Source organism: Lepisma saccharinum, chromosome 28 (assembly GCF_977018435.1).
Source record: "Lepisma saccharinum chromosome 28, izLepSacc3.1, whole genome shotgun sequence".
In the NCBI taxonomy this organism is placed as follows: Eukaryota; Metazoa; Arthropoda; class Insecta; order Zygentoma; family Lepismatidae; genus Lepisma; species Lepisma saccharinum.
The window spans coordinates 6252327-6278047 of NC_139256.1; the positions used below are offsets into that span (position 1 = coordinate 6252327).

The 25721-nt window shown below is 38.4% G+C and overlaps 1 protein-coding gene across 1 annotated transcript in view; it reads right to left on the minus strand.

The window, feature by feature from the left end:
• Positions 1 to 25721, minus strand: part of LOC145981026 (C-Maf-inducing protein-like) — a 266610-nt gene that overhangs the window by 7575 nt on the left and 233314 nt on the right. The window contains exons 8-11 of the mRNA XM_083114123.1: positions 10604 to 10801; positions 9557 to 9649; positions 4733 to 4889; positions 1844 to 2098 (exon numbers count right to left, since the gene is read on the minus strand). Of these exons, the coding sequence (XP_082970249.1) occupies positions 1844 to 2098; positions 4733 to 4889; positions 9557 to 9649; positions 10604 to 10801 (703 nt within the window). The remainder of the gene's footprint in view (positions 1 to 1843; positions 2099 to 4732; positions 4890 to 9556; positions 9650 to 10603; positions 10802 to 25721) is intronic.

A 25721-nucleotide genomic window follows, 5' to 3' on the forward strand; every position in this document is an offset into this window, starting at 1 on the left:
TATTATTTATTATGATTAACACTAAAGAGGTAGAATTGAGATACCATATAAAAATAAAGTGCTCCCCTGTGCTTTGCACCATGTCATGAAGGTGTATAGGGGGTGTGGAGTTAGGACCGCACACTATCGTTGATCACGGCCGAAGGAGGAGGTGATGTGATCAGCACCTTGCCCCTGGCTTCCTTTACTTCCCAAAGTTTCCTCCAGGTACTCATTTATTTATTTATTTATTTATTGACAAAATTACAGATACAGCACAGGAGGCCATTTTACACTGAAATTGTCAACAATAAAAAGCAAAATAATAATAGTAATAATAATAATTAAAAGTAACAAAATAACACGAATAGCAAATTAACAAAAAATAAGTAAAAGATGGCACTACTTGATATTATTTACAAAAGTTTCTTCTAATAGAAGACCGAAAGGCAAGCTCGGAGGAAAATATATCCATACTTGAGGAGAGATCATTGAATTGTGTGGCAAGTGTGTAAAAGAGATATCTTTTTTGAATTTGTAGTCTGGGGTTCTTTTTGTGTAAAATAAGCTTGTGTTGCATGTTGTGCTCATGGGTACACGAAAGTGGAATTCCTCAAGGAGTGTGTTGCAGCAAATTTTGCCATTGACAATTTTGTATAAATAACTGAAATCATTCTGCAAACGGCACTGAGATGCAGTCTGTAAGTTTAGAAAAGACAAGAGATGCGGAGATGAAAAATTGTGTAACGAGGGAACCCTATAACAAACTATATATAGCCAGGAAGAAGTGAAAGACTTGAATCGATTCTAGACAGCTGAGTGGGACAAGCCATGGACCAGACGGGAGAGCAGTATTCTATTATTGGGGACATGAATGACTTGAAGTATAAAGTGAGGGCTGAGATGTCACTAATATCAGTGAAACAAAACAGTAAACCCAAGAGACGCATTGCCTTTTTTGTGGTGCCTGTAATATGTTCCTGAAATGTGAGCTTTTCGTCGAAAACAATGCCTAGGTCTTTGTGAGAAGATACTGCTTTGATGTTATTGCCAGAGATGGAGTAAGAGGACTTTAACTGGTTCTTCTTGAGAGGGATAGTGAGAATGATACACTTTTCAGGATGTAATGTAAGGTTCCATGTCAGACACCAGGAAGTAAATGCTGTTATGTCATTCTGTAGTAAATGAGTATCGTTGTAAGTGGAGATTTCTCTGAAAATTTTACAGTCATCCGCGAAAAGAAGGTAATGGCAGAGCTACCATTGCTCATATATCATACATAAAATTTAAATACAAGTTTAATTTCTCGTTCAAACAAAAACACTATACTTCAAATCTTATCGTATCCAGCATTTATTAATACGACTACTAATTTTCAATTGAAATTCATAATAGAATGGAATAAGAGCTATCCTTACCACACAGTAAAATAAAAAATTCGTGCCTTTTCTAATTAAAATTTTGTGAGTTTTTTAATGAAAATTTGATATTGCAAGAAAATAGCAACAAACAACATTCTTTTTCAAATCTGAATCATTTATTTCATAAACCTATATGCACGGCCATGAAAATATGCTGCTGGTCAGAATTGCTTTGGTGCCACATATGGGAAAAGCAAAGCGAGAAAGGGACACAAGTCGTTGGCAATGTCAACAGGCTGCGTTGCCTAGTTCGAGCATCAGACCGACCTCTCTCCGGGGCACCTTAGTGTCATCCCTCACCTTTCGAACAAATATTGCCAGTTTGTATCACATGGATTACAACGACCAATGAGATCTTTCATTCTTTTAAACCTTTGAACACACGGTGCAACAGCACAAACCTCCCTAATTTTCATGGCCGTGCATTTAGATCTATTGCCTACCAGAGCACGAAGATGCATCTGTCTTTCACACAATTCTGCATAGTGTTGTCGCCCTGACGTTGTGCTTTGCAATGTCGTTACGATCTGGAGCTTCTGATCGTTTTTATCCAGGAGCTCCCACTCCAGCATCAAACAGAGGACTTCTTGGGCAATCGAATGGTCCCTCAGGGCAAGCAGCATGCAGGCCCCCAGCTGCTTTGTGAGTTGCACCAAGAACCTCTTCCTTTTGCTGCAACACTCGATTAAGGTCTTGAGCTGAAAAACACAAGGAAAAAGTCATCAACAGAAATACACAAATGGAAGTATACAACTTTCGAGTGTAATAATATTAGGAAATAGTTTGTAATGAATAGGGGTCGGAAGTTGACCTAAAAAATCTCAAATTTAACCTATAAAGTGACCTTCAAATTATTAAAAAATGCAGTGGGGAATAAATAAACCTCAACAATGAAGAGAAAAGCAATAAAGAGGGTAAAAAATAATGAAAAATGACCTAAAAGAAAAAAAAAGGTCAAAGAATGCAAAATAAAAGCAATGTTTTCTGGTTCTAACTTATGGGAAAGGAAGTCGTATTAGGTTTACCATTGTGTTTAAGGCTCAGAAAAAAAGATGATTTTTCCTAGTCATGAGAAAATAGTTGGTAACTGGAAGTTTCTTTGCAGACTGGCAACATTGCATTAGTTCAAGACTGGTGAGGGGCAGCGCTAGTTGTATTTCACAGTAAAAAGCAGTGCGTGTGTGTTTCTTGTTTTTTGCAGAGACAAAATTTCTAACTCTATTGCAGCGAAATTTCAAAAGATTGAACAATAGACGTAACGAGCACTGATCAGTGGGTTAAGATTTTTAAAGAGACGGGAATTGTTTTAAAGTGTACGACCAGTGGCAGATCTTCATGGCAATGACATATCTAAACATGTTGCAACCAACGGAGTGCTTGTGGAGGTCTGCTGACAGTGTTATATAAAACTTTCACAGTTGGTATGTATTGTAGAAATATAATTTCATGATTCTTTATTGTAGTTTTACTTCTATTACACTCATAAAGGCAACGTTTACTGAATAGACGACCTAAAACTCGGTGCAACTCTGGCATTTTAAGGATAACACTGGATTTAGAAAAATGTAAAAGAAGAAATCACATTTCTAATGAATAGTAAATAGGTGGAAAGCATTGTGATGCTTTGTTGACATCTGCCTTCTACTTCTGGGCTGTGTGCCTGTGCACCAGAGTGCAGTGAGCGATCTTCAAACTGACACCTGGTGGGGAAAAACGGCAATTGTATTGCAAGGCAGCATGTCAATTTGCAGGCACAGGAAATTGACAGGTAAAAACAAAACGGTGCACTTGGTGATTTGGACACAGCCTGAACCTTGCTTGTCAAACTCTTAATACATTTATCGTAAATACACTTTCTAATTACATGTAACATTATGGGTGAGGCAATTGCACCTTAAAGATATGAATTCTTGTCTTTATGCTCATTACTAGGGGTTAGGATTTTTATGACCAAAAAATCACCAAAATATGAAAAATAAAATATGCTCTTATGACCTAAAATTTTACAAAATATGCACTATAATTTGAAAAATATGCTCTTATAACTGGACTGTTTCAAACATCAATATCTAAATGCTGAGATATTTTCACTATTTTTAGTTCACTTTATGGGCCCTGAGTGGCAATGCACAATTAATACTTTTTGTAAATTTTCAAATAAAAATGAAAAAGATTTTGCTACAGTGCAAAAGAGAAAAACTCTCGATTAAACATGGGAGTAAGAACGAATCCACTTGAAAATGACTGTATATTTCTTGAAAATTCAAAAATATGCTGAATATGACCGAAAATCCATCAAAATATGCTCTATCATGTAGAAATGGCCAAAAAAGCCAAAATATGCTCTTAAAAAGCACCTTAATTTAATTAGTTTCTTCATAATAAGAATTTCTATATGTTTAGGGAACACATCACCCTTACCCAAAAAAATGTGCTAAGTTATGAAAATCCTAGCCCTGCTCATTACAGTGAACCTTAAGAACATGGCTGAAACATACGTTCCAGTGACACATGGCTAATATTTACATAATTTGCTGCAAATTACTTTTGATATTTAATATCCATTTTCTTTTTTAAAATCATTTTTATACACACATATATATAAGTATGATATATTAGAATTACAATGCAATACAAGTGTTGATGTTCATCAAAGCTATTTTTTAATTTAAATGATTTGAATTTTAATATGTGGGCTTTTCGTGAACCTCCATGGTAGAGTGGTTAGCACAGTATGCCACAATGCCAGTTCTGGGGTCAAATCCCAGTGGGTGTTTTTGGTGTGTTCCATGAATTTCATCATATCATCCTCATCTTCACGATGTGCCAAAAGTGGCAGAAAAGCAAAGTAAAATAAACCAAACCAAATCAATCGATAATGTGTGCACTTTTCAATGTAGAGAGAAACCAAACAACACACACAATAATTATGAGGAAGGACCTGACTTACAGGAAGTGAAAAACAGACATTTTATCTTCTAACAAGTGGATTACAAGGTTTGAATGGAAATAATTGTCAGTACCAATCCTGCTTTTAATTTGGAATATTGTTCAATACAATTAGAAATTGTTATGACATCTTGCATATAATAAAACAATTTTCAACATACCTTTTCATTGTGGGAGCTACGAGAGCTCTCTGAATAGGTATTTTTGTGTACAACTTGTCTCCTAAATATTTTTTCCTCCACAACAGACTAATTCTTTACAGAAAGGAAACAATCCCAAGAACTGTCATTATTTTAAACATCACTGCACATTTGAAACACGTGCACTACAAAACCTATCATCCTAGAGGTGTTATGCTAAATGAAGAGAAAGGTTATATTTACCATGGCACACCACAGTAGTCCTTCATCTGTGCATACCAAGCTTGACGGGCAGTAGATGTGAAACCAGCCTTCCTTGCCTTCTCTAATCCCTAAAACCATTTGGTGGACATCACAGCGTTTATCAGTACCAATTTTCTGGATGACAGGCATGAAAGACCTACACAACAGAAGAAAAATAAATTACAAAGCATCTGAAACTTTAAACAAAAGGAGAGACCCAGGTTCAATTCCCGTTATGGATAATCTAAGGTCGGAATTTTTCTAGCCTTGTCCCCACATAAAGTGACTCTGCGGCTCACTCAGCCTCAAAGCAATGTGTACCTGGGGGCATCCCTGGGGTGTACATGTGGTTGGAGCATGGTGCTGACCAAAATGGCCAAGATGAAGAATCTTGTGTGGGGCCTTACCCCCCACATCCACATGTCTTCAAGCACGGTGCTGTATGCACAGGGAACTTTACCTTGCAATATACAAGTGTGTATGTGCATGCATGAATCCATAATTGCTTAGTAATAAATAAATAACCTGTGGCGTAACAGCCTGCAAGGGACACTACCCACTGACAGCCAGGTGGGAGTTCATCCAACCAGTTACGGAGTGACGTGTGGTCAGCCCAATCGTTGTAAGTTTCCGTGACCAGGTTACGTTACTCATTTGCAGCTTCCCAATTTCCTCGTGATGGTGGGTAGCCACTGGTCCCGTACACAGGAGAAAAGCTGTTATACTTCCCCCAGGAGACTTGAACCTGCACACACATCCCGTAGCCAGAGCCCAAAGCATGCACCTTAAGACTGCATGGCCATGGTGCTGGACAATTGTTTACTAATAGGAGTACTTTACTGCTGCTTTACTTTACTTTACCCCACAAGGCTGCCCCAAGGTACCCATTTACAAGGCTGGGTGGGTCTCAGAGCTGCACAGAAACAGGGAAGTGACGAAAATTTCCTGGTCCAGATCACCTGCCCCGAGATAATACTAATAGGAGTACAACAATTTTTAAACTTCAGGAACATTATAGACTCCTCACTGAACTGTTCCATCACCGTTTCTCTGTAGCAAATTACGTTCTTAAATGGTACAAAAATTTGTATATTGCCTGGAGATAGGATCAAGGAGGGGAATCACTGCCCTCTTCCCCAGGACAAAGAAAGAAATCTGTCTATGATTCTGTGAGAGAAATGAGAAAATACTGTGGATAGATGTAGTCACATTACTATTGAAATAATATGAAAGTACACAATTCAAATTATTTATACGAGGCACATGTAAAACAAAAGGGCCGATAATTTTTTACTTGGGACTGGCAACACTGACGAAGCTGTGCCTGCAAAAGATGTATATTTCTCAGTGTGGAGGTACGTACATGCAAGTAGCAGGAAGTTGAAATGGCTGCTGTAATAGAAAATCCCGCCAAGTGCGAGGTGAGGTCGGTGATTAGATTTCTCAACGCAAAAGGACTGAGTCCGGCTGACATTTATGGGTAAAGGAGTGAATGAAAGGTGAGACAATGGTGCCGTGCTTTTCGGGAAGGACTTTCAAATGTTCATGATGATGAGCGGAGCGGCAGGCCTAGTGTTCAGATGGACAACCTTGTGCAACATGTTGATGAGAAAGTGCGATCCAATAGCCGTTTCACCATTCCTGATCTAGGCAAGAAGTTTCCTGAAGTGTCTGATAAAACATTGCACCAAATTGTAACGCACAATCTGGGTTATAACGAGGTGAGAGGTGGGTGCCAAAAATGTTGACAACACTTACCAAGATGAAAAAATGAAATCAGCACGTGATTTTTTGGCCCGCTGGGAGAAGGATGGGGATGACTTGTTTTCTCACATAGTGACTGGAGACGAAACCTGGATATCGTACGTCACTGGTGAGTCGAAGCTGCAATCCATGCAATGGTGTCACTCTGGTTCACCGAAACCGAAGAAATTCAAGCAAACACCATCACATCGCAAAATCGTGGCAGCCGTGTTTTGGGACCAAAAAGGTGTAATCCTCGTGGAATTCCTTTAACCAGGACAAACCATCACAGCAGATGTGTATTGCCTAACACTGTCTAATCTGCGACGTGCCATTAAAAACCGGCGAAGAGGAATGTTGCAGTCTGAAATTCTGCTTATTCATGACAACACCCGCCCACACACAGCTGACCGTACTGTTGCGACAATTCAAAAATTCCGATGGGAACATTTTCATCACCCACCATACAGTCCCGATCTTGCCCCAAGTGATTACTTTCTGTTCCTTCACCTCAAAAAGTGGCTTGCTTTCCAACGAGTCGATGATAGTGAAGTTCTCAAGACATCAGTTCTCGACTGGCTGAGATCCCAGGTGGTAGATTTTGTAACGATTGATAAATTTTGGTAAATTTCTTTATTATTCAATTTACTTTTCAATAGCCCTCGTATAAATTATTATTTGTTTTGTCTAATCTTTCTGAATGTATATTTTATCCTTGTAAAAATTTGTAATGCAGTTTCTGCCAAGCGGAAAAGAACGCAAAGCAAGTTGAAGCTTGCATTCTTTTCTTTCTTAACAACAATGGGTTCTTTTTCGTTCGGCGCTGCGCTGTTTTGTAAGTTTTGCTGCATTGTGTTTCCCGATATGCTTTTTCAACGTGGTAATTGTTGAAAGCTAAAAATAACTTTACATAGGTCTAAATCTTTTGTTCAGGGAATAGGATTGCGTAATCCCGCTAGTATAAATACAAGCCGTTTCGCTGGCAAAATAATCAGTTCATCAGTATATCTTTAGGTGATTAAATCGCTTGTCGAGGTCCAGGGCTGGGAGAATACGGGCTTTGTGTGGGGAGTGGCTGGTCAGCTCTCCCTTTCACAATGTCCGAGGTTTTCCGTAAGCCACCTTTCAGGATTAGTGCTGGTCAGCATGATCCTTAAAGGGGTTTTGGCAGACTTATAAATAATTAATTCATATATAAATATTTAATCTTAATAATTTAAACTTTGAAATTATTCATAAATTTTAAATTCTGTCGAAGTTGGCACTGGTCAGTGTGACTCCGATATAAATTCAAAGATATACATCCTTCTCGTCGAGTAATTTTTAAATCACTCTGAATTCTCCTGGTCAGAAAAAAAAAGTAAAAGGTTATTTTCTTTATTGCATTAATCCGAGAGCATACCTCTGGTCAGAGGGTGCCTTTTAAATCTGATAGCTTATATAGTTTACTTGTCCGTTTTAAAGTTTGAGTATCCGGAACGTTAAGGAAAGTTTATTGGTTTCTCTTATTTAGGTTTATATTTGATGTAATTTTTGAAACAGCTATAATAGGTGACCGGTCGAGTATATGTTTTTATAGAAATTCATTTAATGTAAAAGTCTATTGTTTTGCTTTTGCAATGCGAGTAGCCAAAAAGGGTAGACATAGAGTCCCCTATTATGTTAAGGAATTCCACGTGGACATTTGTAATTTGTGGCCGAGATATGGCTTTGATATTGGGTAGAGAAAGGCTCCCCTTATATTTTGTTATGAATGTTTTTGGAGGTTGACCCTGAAGTTGGTAGTTTACCTCATGAGTTCTAGAGAACATAATGCAGATGTGAAAATATGACAGAAGCACGAATAGAAATTTACGGAAATATGTTATGCAAATTTTTCTTTGATTTTGGTTAATAGTATGTCGACCTTTAGATAATTTGTCACCCGTAAATTGAAAAAAAGTTAAAGCTGTGTTAGTTCTATGATGGGATATGGACATGTAATTTAAGAGAGAGCTCTTTGGGTTTTATGTTTACTCTAAAGCAAGTTTCAGTCTATGTTACGGAGTAGTTATTGATCTAAATTTTATTTTGGCATTGTAGTTTTCTTTTGATCAGAAGTTTGTATATTTTTCTTTTATCTTAACTATGTTTGGATTTGTAAATAAACTTGTAGTCGTTAAAAGATATTTCCTTATAGTAAATTTGGTTCATAAGTACAAATTAACTGGCATCCTTTTGGTTTGGTGAGGTGTCCCGCCGTCACTGGTCAGTGAGGCGGAGGCTTTATCAATCCATAAGACGTCAGTTTCGATTATGCTGATTTCGCTCGCGACTCGCATGCGTATCCTCACTGGTCAGTGGGATGCGGGTGCGAACATGATGGAAGTTTAAGCATGAGAATGGTTACCTTATTTTGGAGTTCTTAGATAAGTAAGCATAAATTATTATTTTTTTATTATTATTATTCAAAAAGCAGACCCTTACCCGAACCTTGAGATGCGGACTCTCATGACCCGCAGAAACTGAGAATTAGTCGTGGCATATATATTATAACAGAAAGATAATTGGGAGGCAGCGACGCCCGGTCTTGGTCTTTGGAGGGGACCGAGCCGGTGTGTCGTGTGCCTTGGCAACGGGCTGACGGCCTTGTTTGTAGCAATTTCTACGCAGAGGGTCTACGTAAACTTGTTCCACGGTACCAAAAATGCTTGGAGCATCATGGTGACTATGTAGAAAAATAGCCAGGGTATGCAGTTGTATAGCATCAAAATACAAATTTTCTCGCTTGATTTTATTCTCTGTAATAACCAATCTGCCCCTTTTTTTGACATGCCCCTCGTATGTTGGCCCCTGATTATGTTTACACTTTTGTTAGTACAGTGTTTGATAACCCTATTTTATCAGCAGATGAAGTTAAGGTAGAGACAAAACAAAAATAGATTATTCACAATTCATTTGTTGAAATAAATTACAATGAGAAGACAACTACTTAGAACCAAGGACATGGGTTAAGCTTATAGGCCACAGGGCAATACTTAAAAAAGAAAGCAGTTAGTTGTAGATATATCTTTTGCTGACACATGACAAAATTTTACATACCTGATAAAATAGTCGCATGCTAAAGCATCGTCTGGAAAAGGAATTGGCTGAAGAAGTTGAGACAATCCAGGTCTCCAGTCTTCATATTCAGATCTTTAAGGAAGACATGAAAAACATTAGATGTGTGGGTGTTCTAGGATAAATTGTGATGTTAAGAAACACACAACTTACTTAAGAAAATAGGTTGCTATTGCTAGACCCCCTGTAATCCCACCCCAACTTCAAGCACTGCTTTAATGCTTACAAGATTGTTTTTTTCATCTTTTATAACTATGTATAATAGCATTTTCCCTAGACACTAGACACATACCAAAGTTTAATGTTTGATTTGCTTTATTTTACTTCACTTCTTGTGCTACTTTTGGATAATTTGCAAAGATGGGAATGAGTGATGACATGATGAAATTTATGAATGGACACTCGCAAACATCCATGCCCAGGCCAGGATTTGAACCCGGGACCCCTGGCATCGTAGCACAATGTGCTAACCAATCTGCTACGAGGGCTGGCTACGAAGTTTAACGTGAATACATTATATGCTAATAGTAAACAGTCCCGGGTTTAATACTGAGTGGAGGCACATAGTGATTCAATTCCACTTTAAATCATAGGTCCAGTCCCGATTAGCTTCTTAAAACACAAACTCACGCTAGTAAACAAATATACTGAATCAACACAATAAGTGATCAGAAAATGGTGTCATATGAGAACAAAACAAAAAGGATGAATGAGATTGCTCATAATTTGTTTTTAAATTGTAGTTAAAGAACAATTGTTTTAGAAAACTGAGGCTAATTGGCACTAGATTACACTTTAGACATGTGTATTGCCACAAAAAATGGAAAGCAGGCCACTTTATTATAATATGTATGATATCATGTTTTCTTATCCCAGAGATGAAAATTGAGGATGCAGACCTGGTAACAAGGGGTACGCACCCCCTGGCCACGATTCCTAGTGTGGATGTGAAACAATAAGAGTAACCATTAGGCTATTAGGAAGCCCAAGGACCATCAACTATCATGGAAACGAAAGAAGAGCACTTACATGGCAAGGAACACAGTGAGGTAGCAGTTGAGTTCGCTGTCGAGCTCGTCCCTCTCGTCGTGAGAAGAGTCGTTGAAGCGACCAACCAGGACATTCGTTCTCCGCACCTCGAAGGCAGCAAACACAGCAGCAAGGCACACCGACACCACATTCGGCAAGATGCGTGGGTGCGGACACCCGCTGCCCGGACCGTGGACCCTGAAAGACAAGAATCAACAGTTCAGTCAGCATGTTTTTCAGTGGTAGGTAATGGATCTGATTGTTTTATGATGTTTTTTTCAAATTCTCCTAGCATAAATACTAATTATCATATAATTTTGAAAATCATTGTCACACAAAATTTGAACCTTCCTTAAAGTAATAAGCATTGTTTGGATTTGAAAAATAAGTTATTTATGTTGAAAAAAAATACAACTTAAAAATTACCTTAGGCATGTACACTTCCCATGGACAAGGCATTCTCTATTGACAAGCAACAGTAAGTATCATAGACTAGAGGGAATGAATGTAGAAGTAGATCGAAACCTTAGTAGAATGCACTTAGGGACTTATTTTAATGCTAAGAGAACCAAACCTGACCTGCCTAACCTAACCTCAAAGGCATAATATATTGAACAACATTTTAAATAATCGCTAAAACTCTGCAGTATGTGTTAACAGACGTAAATCGAAATCGAACCATGTAAAAATATGCATTCGTAGTATGATGAAATCGCAATAAAACAAAAGGAACTTGGGCCTAATTATTTTTACAACTGTATAACATACACCATTGCTTCAAATTACAGCACCTTGAATAACTTAGTGTGGAAAACGACCCAAGAAACTAGTTCCCCAGAAGGATGACAAAAATATAGATGGCAGTGCGATCGGACCAGGTGCTCATTTTGTTATGAAAGTAATGTGGCTTAGTTAGTTTTTGGAATATATTGTGTAGATTTGTTTGTCTAGAAAGGCGGTAAGTGAATTGATGGAAACAGTTATATTTGTGGAGTGATTTGCAGTCACGAAATGACATTAATTTGGAAAGAAAAGTAAAATAAAATTAATAAATAAATAGCATGCGTAACACAAGAAGAAACATCGCAATGTGATTCCGGACGTCAGGTCTTGGACTGTGTACTAGTTTTATTTTTCTATGTTATTAGAATATAAATAGTGTCCTGAGAGATATTTCATACCAAGGCGACAAACCACAAGTGTCGCTTGGAAGCGAGCAGTCCGTAATCAATGCAGCCTTTTGAACCGTAGGGACACAAGCTCTGACTGCACCGTTTCCTCAAGGAGATTTTACACCAAAGCGACAAGTAACAAACGATACGAGGATTCAACACCAAAACGACACAGGTCCTTCAGTCCAAGGCAACTTTCATACCGAAGAGACACATGTTGCTTGGAAAGGAGCCAATCAAGAGCAACATTTCACATCGTAGCAGCATGACAGGAAGCACAGGCCAGCGTTCGGATGGTGAAATCCTCAAGCGATAAGTGTCGCGTGCCCCTTGTTGCTTTGGTGCGCAATCTCCCTAAAGCAAGACACTCATTGCAGCGAACAACAAACCACGGCAACATGTTGCAAGCTATTGAGGAAATGGCCCAGTTTGAGCGACCCACAAGCAACAAAGCGACAAGTGTGACTTATCGTGTCGCCTAGATCTGTTGTTGTAATGTGCGGTTTGTCGTGTCGCCTATCTGTTGTTCGCACAATTAGCAGCGAATGCTTGCCAATAGACTGAAGGCACCATGTTGCTTGTCACTTAGTTGGGAACTCCCCCTGTAGTGCATCGCTTCGGTCTGAGCACCCTTCCTTTAAGGAGCTTTCCGACCGAAGTAACAAGTAGCACGCGAATACGCCACATGAACGTGTCGTTTGCTGTTTGGACCCTCATGTGCAATGAATGCTATTTTACAGTCTGGAAGTGTGTGTCACTAGTGTGACAGTGTGAACATCCCGTATCGCTTGTCCCATTAGTTTGAAAGTTGCCTTACACTCATGTCGATGGCACTAAGAAAGTTTTGTGGGGGTCCCCTTGTCATTTCATTATCATTATCATTATCATCATCGCCGCGATTAGTTTAAAGCGGAAGAAAAGAGACAGTAAATATCAAAAATACAAATGCTTCAGTGTGTATATCTTTAAAAGAAATGATGATGATAATAATAATGAACCTAATTCATACACAAAAATTTAGTTGCCAAGAGCATTCCACGCGTATTTTTCTCCCGTATTATTAACGAAAGTATGACGATAACAGGACGTGGTCGACTGTCTAGAATGTTCGTTAATATCTTCGCGACCACTGTACCAAATATCATAGCAATTAACACATTCATAGAAATGCTTCATGTAAAAGAATCAGACGTTGCAGCGAAAACTCAATTTTCTTCCATTATAAGCAGACTAATACCAAGCACCGGATCCAACACCAGCGCCTCTAGCGGATCATTTTCGAGTGGAACCAGCCAGAGAGCGCAGAACCGGCTGTTTCCCTATGCGTTTCCCACACTACGTTATTCAAGGCGCTGTACTTCAAATTAATGAAGTCACAGAATATAAACTGATAGGTCAAATCCAGCCTATAACATTTATAGCTGTGTGCACGAACAAAAACTCGGATCGGGAAAGGACCACTGGAAAATTCCATTGGACCAAGACGGTTCAACACTTGATCGCGATTTAGGAACATCAAAACGAATTTATCTTCTGATCGGCCATTCGCGACCGTTTTGGTGTTCACGATACTGACGCTTTGACTGCAGGCAGTTGTTTTTTAATATAAAAAGAGCGGAAAGTGATATCGAGGACGTGCAAACGCTAGAGATGTTGGATGTACAGTGGGATCCATGATTATTACCTTGCAAATTGTCCATCATCATGTTCGTGCACTTTATTTGACCAAATAAGAACTTCAAGAATTGAAAGAAAAATCAAAACAAGCTGTTGACAACTTCTGCACCAGCATACATAAATATCCATAGCTTAAAAACACATAGAATGCAATAATTAATGAAAATAGTCATGGACAATTTGCACGGTAATACTCATGGATCCCACTGTACAATGCTGATAATTCGAGAACTATAAACTAAAATCTGCCAAAATAATAATAATAATTTGTGGTTCTGTGGTGCAAAGTCGCAATGTTTATAAATACTGTACTTTCTATCCCAGAACACAAAACATATATAAATGTCATATATTACGTGCAAGGTAAATTAGAACACAGCAATGTTTACGATATTGCTACATGGCAGGGACGTCGTTAGGGTGGGGCCCGGGGGGGCACTGGCCCCCCGAAACGTTCACGTGGCCCCGGCAAACTGTTCTACATTTGCTGAAAATTTTACTTTCATGACAAATATTGCAAAATAGTTTTTGAGCAATTTTTTTTTATTTCAGTTAGAAACACTGTTCTTAATTTGAGTGGCACGAACCGAAAACCACATTTCTTTCTCGTTTTCCTGGTTCTAGCTATAGTGGATGTCAGTGTAGGAACCTAGAACTTCGTTGTTTCTCGGAATTTTGAGGGAGCGGTCTTTCCATCCCTAGCAGTCGTAGCTCAACAACAGGCAGGGTAGGGCGTTGAGTGTTGCCGTTGCGTCCAAACAATGTTTTGAGCTTGAGTAGATTGAAGAACGACCGCTTGTGCAGCGGTAAACCACATATATGCAAACAGTTATAACTGGTCTCGAATCAGAGCGCAATACACGCTAAATAAGTATAATGGTGGCAGGATGCCTCATATCTCCAGGTAAGTAGTATTATTCGCACCAAATATCTATTCTACTATTGGAACAGTCTAAAACACGCAACGTGTTAAAAGTAATTATCTTCACAAACTGTACGATTTCTCGAGTCGCATATTTTTCTCGATATCGTCAAGATAGATTTTGAGAATCCTCATTAACAAACGATGCCTCCCCGATTGCGCAGTGATAGCGTTGTTGCCTTGTAATCGAGGGGTCCCGGGTTCGATACATGAGTGGAGGTACACAGTGGTCCGGATCTTACTTTAAACTGTAGGTCCAGTCCGGATTTGCCGGGCCTCCCCCATGGCGCAGTGGTAGCGTCGTTGCCTTGTAATCAAGGGGTCCCGGATTCGAAACCCGGTGGAGGCACAAGTGGTTCGGATCCCACTTTAAACTGTAGGTCCAGTCCCGATTAGCCTTACTGTGTATAAAGTGGACTTAAAACACCAACTCAAACCAAACCGATTTGCCTTACTGTGCATAAAGTGGACTTAAAATCACCAACTCAACTCCTTAACAAACTTTTTGAAGAATCGAAAATTTAAACAAGAACAAGTAAATACATTTTTGTAATTTTGAAGTAAATTATTATTATTATTATTATTTTGTGTATTTTTTGTTCGTATGAATCTGCCTCACACAGTAAGCTTATTTTGTTGAGTCAAGTACAATAACAAACCCTTGCAATAAGTCACTGGAAAGACATGTGAGGTTGAACATATATTTAAGCATCTATAAATAAATAATAACCCGTGGTTCGACAGCACTGGAAGAGCCTTGGTCTATCTCCCGACTGCCAGTCCCTCCCACAATCCTACCTAGAGGGTGGAGATCTTCAACCAGTAACGGGGTGACGTGGGGTCAGCACGTAGAACCCCCAACTGTTATAGGGGATATCCGTAAAGAATAATTATATTCTTGTGGTAAGGAGTCGTTGTCATTTAACAAACTTTATTGATTTATTCCATCAGCATTATTTAAAATGTAGTGCCATACTGAACTTACCAACTTATCAAAGGCACATTGATTGCTAAATGAGGCATTTTCCTTGTGTTGCAGAGCAGGTTCAGTTTTTGGAGTATTGCAATGTTTTATACAGTCCGTTCGAATAATTTTTAGAATATTGATGTTTTGTCAAAGGGACCACCCCCGAATAAATATCTGTGGATGTTTTACAGGTTTCATCGTATTTAAGAAGGTAATTTTTCCAGTGCAACTTTCATCCGTACAACATGTCTTTTGCCACTCAAACTGAAGAGCCGATTCATAGGTGCAACGACCTTGGCAGAAAGAAACTCTGATTGGCACCATGTTGACAAAAGACTCAAGAAGTCCCGCAACCGACAGAACTCGAAGCGCTCGGATCCTACGGTGACATACACTTTGGTTGAACACAAACTGATACATTGGTAGGAAATGCAGTGATTTTATGGGCCGTCCCTTTCTGGGAAGTCGGGGACCTTTTGTAAACACACTTTCCCTTCATGCACACCAGGGGGCCTAAGCCAAGTCACCCCCTTCCCACAAAATCTTCTCTTCATCTGGCTCTGGTTATCGGCCGCGCCGAAACGCACTGCAGGTAGCTAGGACTTTCTGGGTTAATTACTTTATGGTTCAGCATGGACATAGGCTTTTCAAATTGCAAGAGACAAAATTCTACTGTTTGTCCCTTTTCTGGCGGGAGATGAATGACAAAGATGTCGCAGTTCCTTTGGGTTCCCACACTCAACCCTTGTGCTCATAACCTGCAATGAAGGGAAAGGCCATAAGCCTTTGTAATGTATCGACTTTATATCCTTCTGCTTCTTTTTGCCCTACTGTGTTGATTGGTCGACAATTGATGACTGTCAGCTAGTTCGAAGAAGAGTTTGATCCAAGAAGTGGTTTTATAGTTAGCTTTTGTAAAGGTGAGATTCCGGTAGGATCACGGAGTGCTTGAGATCTCATTTTCATGCATTTCGAGGGAAATTTCGATTGATTTGGTTCATTTTACTTTGCTCTTCTGCCACATTTGGCTAATTGCGAAGATGAGGATGAGTGATGATATGATTAAATTGATCAATGGACACTCACAAACACCCATGCTCAGTCCGGAATTCGAACCCGGCACACCTGGCATCGTAGCACGATGTGCTAACCACTCCGCCACGGGGGTAGGCGAAGTGAAATATCGAGTGTGAAGCTGCCAGCTCGTTTTCCTCTCGTAGAAATTGAAGTAGGATCGACTGATCGACCAAATGTCCAACACATTGACTTTCTAAATTGGTGTCCGACTACCACACAGGAGACCGGGTTTGACTCGCAGGACGGTTGATCTCACATGTGATGAAGAATAAGTCACATTTCAGTTAAGGAAGGAAACGAGGTATGTAGTCAACTTTATATAGTAGTGTGCATGCTCTAGAAATAATACGTTTCAAAATTCTGCATATTTTGTGATTTTTCTTCATTTAGCCTTCACTGGGGTTGTCAAAGGTACATCTACCTATAACTTCTATGTGTTTTATTGGGTTCCGTTGCAGGACCGGAACCTTTCTTCTCGCACAATTTAAATTCGGTCCTAGTAGTGTATTGTTCCATTAAAAAAAGGTTACTGGATCGTATTTAAATTGATCCGGAAAATATTCCTGCACCGAATTTTAATTGATCCTGGAAAAAAGGTTCTTGGACAGTGTTTAAATTCAGCCGCAAAACAAGGTTCCTGGAGCGTATTTAAATTTTACCGAAAAAATAGTTCCTGCACCGTATTTAAATTCATACGGAAAAAAGGTTCAGGACCGAATTGAGGCCTAGAACCCATTTACACTTGCTGATTTTCTCTCCCGGATGGGAAATGAATTTATTTACAATACCTGGACCATTAACAACCCTGGGATTGTTAAAGATTAGGGAACGCATACATTCTTCTTTGTTCTATAGGATTCCGTTATAGGACCGGAACCTTTTCTCTCGCACAATCTAAATTCGTACCAAGTTGCGAATTGTTTCATTTCATTGCGGAACTTTGACCCTATTTAAACTGATTCGGAAAAAAAATGTTCGTTGACCGTATTTAAATTCTTCAGGAAATAAGGTTCCTGGACCGAAATTAAATTCATCTGGAAAAAAATTCATGGACCGAATTGAAAACGTTACAGATGAAGAGGTTCCTTACGGTCCAGAACCCATTTATGCTTGCGGATTTTCTCTCCTGGATGGGAACTGAATTTATTTAATATCCCTGGACCTTTAACAATTCTGGCCTCCACCCGCAAATGCAGACGCTGTGGCTGCTGATTAGGCGGGAAAGTTCACTACACATACAAATAAAATTAATCCAAAGTTATATAGCGAATAATAGTTACTTCCATAATAATATCATAAAATATGGAGAACCAAATTACTTATCAAGCATTTTCTGTTATTTGTCTATCCTTATAGTGGGAGCGAAAATCTTTTGCCCTTACTGGTGAACTCGGTTCCTGCAAATTCAAGACGGCATTTTCTAATTTTCATTTCTATTTGGGCCGACAACTCCGTGGTGGAGTGATTAGCAGGTTACGCTACGAAGCAGAATGTCCCGTGTTCGAATTCCAGCCTGAGAATGTGTCTTATTTGTGATGGTCCTTTCATCAAGTTAATCTTAACTCATTCTCATCTTCACGATTAGCCAAAAAGTGTCAGAAAGGTGAAGTAAAATGAACCAAGTCAATCAATAATTTCTACTTGGTTATTTTATGCCGCTTTTCTACCTCTTGGGTTCAATGCGACGATGAGATTGAATGATGATCCGAAGGAATAGCGATGCGAGACATGATGCAACCACACCTGTCCAAGGTCCGAACCTTGGACCTCTGGTTTCGTACTGCGTCATGCTCATGCTTCGGGAGTGGAATCCTTTGAATGAAAAACTATAAAAGTAGGGTGAAAGAAAACAACATTGTACTGTGCAAAAAAGCCATGTTTAGGTCCTCTAAAGAAAACTACAGTTATTCAGTAAAATTAATTTTGAAGGACAAAGCCTCCGAAGTGTTTTCCCATTCGGTGACGCGTGATCATCACATCGAGTCCCATCTAGTGTTGAGAGTGGAATTCGCTTACATATTGATTTCAAGTAGCTTCCCAATTGTCCTCACGATGTTAGGCCATCACAGAAATTTTGGAGTTTCTACCAGGGATCGAACCTTGAAATACTAGAGCGCAATAATTTGAACGAGCGGGAATTTTGTTGTTTCTATTGCCATCATATATTCAGTTTTGCACGCGCAAAGAGGATTACTTTTAAGAAATTAGATGTGTGCATAAAATTTCATATATATAGTCATCATTCTCCAATGTGTACAGTACGACGCCACAAAATAGAATAGTGGTTAAGGGTGTCGTCTTGCACTAAAGGCCGCCGGATTCGATTCTGGTATAAACAATATACATGGGATGCCTATCTTGAACTCATTACACAAACATTTCATTTTCGCACCGTTGTCATACTTGTACACCTGATTCCAGCACTATTTTTATATCTAAACTGACGGAAGAGGGTTTTCTCTACTTCCCAATTTTCTTCGAGCATATTTACAAATCTAAGGAGTAAGGACTAATGACATTGTTCTTGGTGTCTCAAAAATCTGACATAAGAGAAAATACATGGATTTTTAAAGACTGTCTAGATGCCATTAAGTTAATAAGTTCATTCTGCATTTAGATTCCCGAATATATATATATACACACATACTATACATATACTTATATATATATTATATATTAATATTAATAGTTTGTTAGTTTTTTAATGGTTTGATAGGAAAAAAATCTTAAGTTTTGGGCCCCCCCGAACTGATCAACCTAGCTACGTCCCTGCTACATGGTGTTGGAAATATGATTGTATAAATTTACGAAAATACATGTTAGGCTACTGGCTATTTACACGACACGACAATCTGCCTAAATTAACTTTAAAGTGCTACTTAACGTGAGTGGAGGTTAGGGTTGTACCCAACACGTCAAGTGCCAGTTTATACGGAAATGGTGGAGTGTCGGTCAGCTGTTGGAAATTGTGAAAGTTTGCCGTATGTTTTGCATTACTATAATGACAGTAAACATGTGGAATTGTTAATTATTCCAGAAATGGGAATTAAAAAAGTAACATTACAAATATATGTTTAAGGCGAGGAGATACAATTACGCACCAATTGTGCATTTATTTCAGTATCGCCCGAATGGGCACTGCTACTAAAAGAAACCCTGGGTGTATCCAAGAGTATGAATTTCTCTCCATGTTGCAAGTGCAAACATTTTGTTATGGTGATTATTAAGCTGGACACGATGTTTGAAAAATATGATGAATAATAATTTTCGGAATCCCATGTATTCCTTATGGGGAATCAACTTCAACATCAAGTTACGGCTAATCAAATGGAAGTTTCGACTTTTCCGCTGGTGAAATTCATCTTCAAACTGCCCTCTTCCCGTTGACATCTCTTTCTATTCCATCAGAAGTTTTATATTCGCAAGAGAATGAATCAAATCATACTCCCATATGATCAATGCTTTTTTCCTTGCCTCCTGGCAGTGTTGCCAAACCTGATGGGCATAAAAGAACTAAATTTCACCTTAAATGGAGTTAAAACTGACTCTCATGGAGCTAGATTTACGATGTCTGGATGAAGTGCCTTCTAGGGTAATGTTAGTTGTCAAAGGGGTGGGGCACTGCTATTATCGTTAACTCTAAATTGATTACAATTTATTCTTAGTTTTCAACATCTAGATCCGGCGGCATCGCCCATCTCAATAATCCACCGATGGTGGTATGAAATCGAAAGTAAAGAATTCCCTGACGACAATATTATGTTAATTTCACGTCTAACATTGCGCTATAAAGAAGTAGCTGGGGAGATAAGAGAGAGTGGGGCGACACAGCCAATATAACAATATCACGTCAGGTGCAAAATGTATAATTATGACGAAAGGTGGTCTATGTGGGTCGGAACCAGAGATGGCATCATAGTGGAGCAAGGGGGCTGGGCGTCCCAGTTCACAGCCGAACGAGTGCACGAAAGATTGATTGATTGATTTAGTTTATTTTACTTCGCGTTTTGTGCCTCTTGGCTAATTTGTGAAGATGGGGATGAGTGATGAAATTGATGAATGGACATTCGCAAACAACCTAGCCCGAGCGGGATTCGAACCCGGGACCCTTGGCGTCGCAGCGCGATGTGCTAACCACTCGGCCACAGGGCCCGGCTAGAGTGCACGAAAGAGCCAGATCTGGCTCCAAGAGAGCTAAGTTGGCACACTGCTATGGACGGAAGGGCTTGTGAAGACTCCCGTGAGTAGTATAAAAGTACATATTATAAACTCGATAAAGTATGAGCCCCCCTCAAGCAGATTTGGCTACACTTAAAACAAGCTCAACATGTCCATATGAGCTTTTTGCTCAAGTGTAGCACCCTGTCTAACCCAAGATTTTTGTAAAAATGCCCTCGGGAATTTCTCGTGAAAGTATGACCCCCCTCAGATTGATTTGTCTACACTTACAAAAGGCACTTCTGTGAGATTGTTGTCCATAAGCTTGTCAAAAATATGCCCCTCTTGATATTTTTTTTGCTACACTTAAAACTAAGCCACCATCACCCACACCCACCCACATACACACCCACACCCACCCACACACACACCCACACCCACCCACATTCACACATATTTATTTCCGGTCCACTTCCGGTCTATTTCCGGCCATTTTCTGGTCATTTCTGCCCACTTCCGGCCATTTCTGGCCATTTCTGCCCACTTCCGGTCTATTTCCGGTTTATTTCTATTGCATCATGTTTTGCAACAAATTATTACCCAATATTATGCAATAAATTATTTGGGATGTGTTGTTTTCTGATTGGTTGGTTATGACATAATGTGATGATGTGTTATATTCTGATTGGCTTATTGTTTCAGATGTTTTCAATGCGGTCCGTGCTTAGGCTATATAAAGAAATTTTGCATTGCATATCAGCCAGTATTGTGAGAGTTGTTGAAGAGTAAGGGTATGTTGTTGCAGTGCTTCTCATATTTTTTAAACACAAAAATATAGCAGATTTGTATAAATTGAATTACAAATCTATTTGATTTAATATACAGAATTTTTTATTATTCATATCAAACATATTTGTAATATATTGAACAAAGGGTTTATATCTGCCCCAGTGCTTCTGTACTTATTCTATTTTTGTGCATGTAGGCTATTAGCTTTACAACCTGTCATAGGTTTATTAAGTATAGAGTTTTGATTTGAACCCCAAGAAATTTTATATAAATACCAAAGCCAAAAATATTAACACACATACACACACACACACTAAGTATAAAAAGCACACTGCTGAACCCAACTGATATTTTTTATTAAGCATAGAATTTTGATTTGAATCCCAAGAAATTTTATATAATAAACCAATAATAAAAATGCCAAATCAAAAATATTGTAATCAATGCAATAAGAATATATCCAGCCCCAATTGGGCTAAGCATCAAAAGAATTGTAATCCAGACAAATGCAGAACTCCCACAAAAATATGCCCAAAATGCCATAGAAAATATAGCATGGAATACTTCACATATAAACATAAAGATACTTGTTCTACACAGTCATCAACATTGCCCCCACAACCATCTACATCTGGTCTGAAAAGGAAGCATGAAACACCTGTTAATGCTAGACCGGCAAAGCAGCCACGCTATGAACCCATCCATAGCAGTTTTGCTGGCCAACTTAGGGATTACCGGTTTGTATCAGAGCAAAAATGTGGTATTAAGAATTTTTTGAACAGTATAAATCCTGATGTGCAGGCAATTCTAAATGCACAAAATGGCTCTTATAAGCTGTCCCTCAAATTGTTTACACAATATAAGAAGCCAAATGGCACAAAATTTACACAGCCCCACATAACAGAAACTGTACCGGTATATTCAACTACAAATTTAGACAAAATAATAAGCAGTTTGATAGATCAATTGAATATTAAACACTCTGAATTTGCTGGAAAAGAGTCAGGATGGGGCCTATGCGGATCTCCACACAAGCTCTATGTTAATATTTCTGAATTCAGCCCATTACAAGGATCTACATATCTGCCATTACCTGCCAATATTAAAAACAAAAGAGCCGTGGTTAACATAGAAAATAATGATGAGAAATGCTTTCTGTGGTGTATTTTAGCTGCTTTGTTTCCAGTTTCAAGGAATCCTCAGAGAATAAGTTATTATAAACAATATGAACACAATTTTGATGAAGCAATGGAGGGTTTAGAATATCCAATATCTGTTCAGAATATTGATAAATTTGAAAAAAAGGCCAGGGATATCAATGGTAAACAATTATCTATTAATGTATTTATTTGTTCTACTGGCCGTGGCAATTGCTTGATAGCACCTCTCAGAATCAGTACACTTGATGATGATTCTGCTGTTCCGATTGATCTGCTCTTAATTGAAGGGGATGGCACACACCATTACACTCTGATACATAATCTTGAAGCTTTAGTCAGAACACAACTAGACAAATCTAATAGAATATTTAAGTTGTGCAGAAGATGTTTAACTGCATTGATGGTAAAAAAATAATAAATGGGGTTCGGGAAGTGAATGCAGAAATTGCTAAAAACAAGTTAATTGAACATTTGAAATACTGTGGCAACCATAAACCTGTTCATATGGTGATGCCAATGCCAAGTGAAAATGCCAAATTCAAAAAGTTTGAAGCCTTGTTGGAACACCCAGCATATATAGTCTGTGATTTTGAATCAAACCTCAAACCTCTTGCATTCTGTAGCCCAGATCCTGAGGAATCTTCAATTACATCATATCAATTACATGAACCTTCTAGTTTTTATTATGTTGTTGTACAGGATGGTGTTGTTAGTAAAGAATATTTATACATGGGACCAGATGCCATCAAAAAATTTGCACATAGAATAGAAAATGAGTGCCATGACATAGCATCTAATATCTTGTTAAAATCAAAACCTATGTTGCCTTTAACAGAGAAACAGATTGAAGATTTCAACAATGCAGAAAAATGCCCGGTATGTGATTCTGAATTTTCAGATATAAATATCAAGGTACATCACCATTCCCATACAGATGGTAAATTCTTAATGGCTCTGTGTAATAGCTGTAATATTAAGATCCAGAGACCAAAATTTGTCCCGATATTTTGCCATGGTGCATCCAATTATGATTTTCATCATCTGATCAGGTACAAGGGGTTTGACGAGCAGAATTTAAATATTTTAGCTGAAAATGATGAGAAATATATAGCTATTAGTAAATAATTAAAGTTAATGGTGTTCCCATTCACTTAAGATTTCTTGATTCCTACAGAATTCTGTCTGCTAGCCTGGCTACACTGGCCACTCAATTATCTGATGATCAATTCAAAATCACATGTGCTATGTTTCCAAATCAGGACCTGAAATTAATTAGGCGGAAGGGTGTATACCCATATGATTATGTTACAGATTTTTCTAAATTTGATGAGTGTTCTCTGCCACCACAACAAGAGTTTTACAGCAAAATCAGAGCATCTGGAATCACTGATGAAGATTATCACCATGCCCAGTTGATGTGGAACAATTTAAAACGCCAGACATTTGGTGATTATCACAAGGCATATTTAAAACTTGATGTGACCCTCTTAGCTGATATACTGCAGGCATTTAGAAAATCTTCCATGCAAAATTATAAACTGGATCCAATGTATTTTTACAGTGCACCAGGCTTAGCATGGTCTGCAATGTTTTTAAACACTAAAATGCAATTGGATCTGATCCAAGATCAAGATATGTATTTGTTTATGGAACAATGTATAAGAGGGGGCATGGTGCAATGCTCTCAGAGATATGCCAGAGCAAATAATAAATATATTCCCGATTATGATCCAGCACTGCCATCAAATTATATATTGTATGTAGATGCCAACAGCCTCTATGGTTATGCTATGATGGATAATTTGCCATATGCAGGGCTTGAGTGGGTTGAAGATTTCAATATTGAAGGTCTTCAGGACTTTGATGATAGTAAGTATGGCCTGTTCTTAGAGGTTGATCTGACAATTCCAGATGATTTACACAAGAAATTTTCTGATCTGCCCCCAATTCCTGAGGTTGAATGCTCACCTGGCTCTAAACAAAAGAAATTGATGATGACTCTGGAGCCAAAACAGGATTATGTCATATATTACAAAAACCTCCAGTTCCTGATGAATCATGGTGTTCAAGTGAGCAAAGTTGGCAAAGTTTTGAGGTTCAGGCACTCAAGATGGTTGAAGCCATATATTGATACAAACACAGAGCTTCGAACATCTGCAATGAGCCAATTTGATAAGACCTTGTTTAAATTGATGGTCAATTCTGTGTATGGCAAAACCATAGAAAATGTCAGAAAACATACTGATGTTAAAATAATTACTGACCCCAGCCGGAGCAAAAAATTGATAGCAAAGCCCAACTTCAATTACAGAAGAATTTATGATGAGCATATGGCACTTTTTAATATGAAAAAAACAAAGATTAAGTTTGATAAGCCTATTTATGTAGGGGCTGTGATATTGGAATTGGCCAAATTACACATGTTAAAATTGTATTATGATGTGTTGAAGCCTATTTATGGTGATTGTGTAAAATTGATGTACATGGATACAGATAGTTTTATTCTTGATATTCAGACAGAAGATGTTTATCAAGATATGTCACAGCCTGAATTGCTTGAATATTTTGATACCAGTGAACATATAAGGATTCAACCCCACAACAAAAAGGTGCCTGGCAAGTTAAAAGATGAGACACTTGGTGATGTTATTGTGGCATTTGCTGGGTTAAGGGCCAAGATGTACAGTTTTGAAACATGTAGTGGTGTTGTTGCCAAAAAAGCCAAGGGCATTGGCAGAGTGACTGTAGACAAAGAGCTTGAATTTGAAGATTACAAAAATTGCCTCAAATCATGTAGCACAATCAGAACATCAGAATCCAGAATTCAGAGTGTGAATCACTTGTTGACTAGCAATATTGTAAGAAAAGTGGCTCTGGACCCACATGATGATAAGAGATGCATTTTATCATGTGGCATACATACTTTACCATGGGGTCATTGTGATTTGAAAAATGGCAATCAATGCCCAATTACAGAGCATGATTTGAAATAAATAAACATGCCTATGAACTTATTTGGGTTCAAAAAACAGGCTATTATGGACCTGCCAACACCAGCACCCTCTTCTGATATAATATCTAAACTAAGTGGTTTATTAATTATTCATCTGAACAGCATACTTACAGATGTTGATGATGAAACAGGTAAAATATTGTACATATTTAACAATAATTTAAATCATTACCAATTACCTGT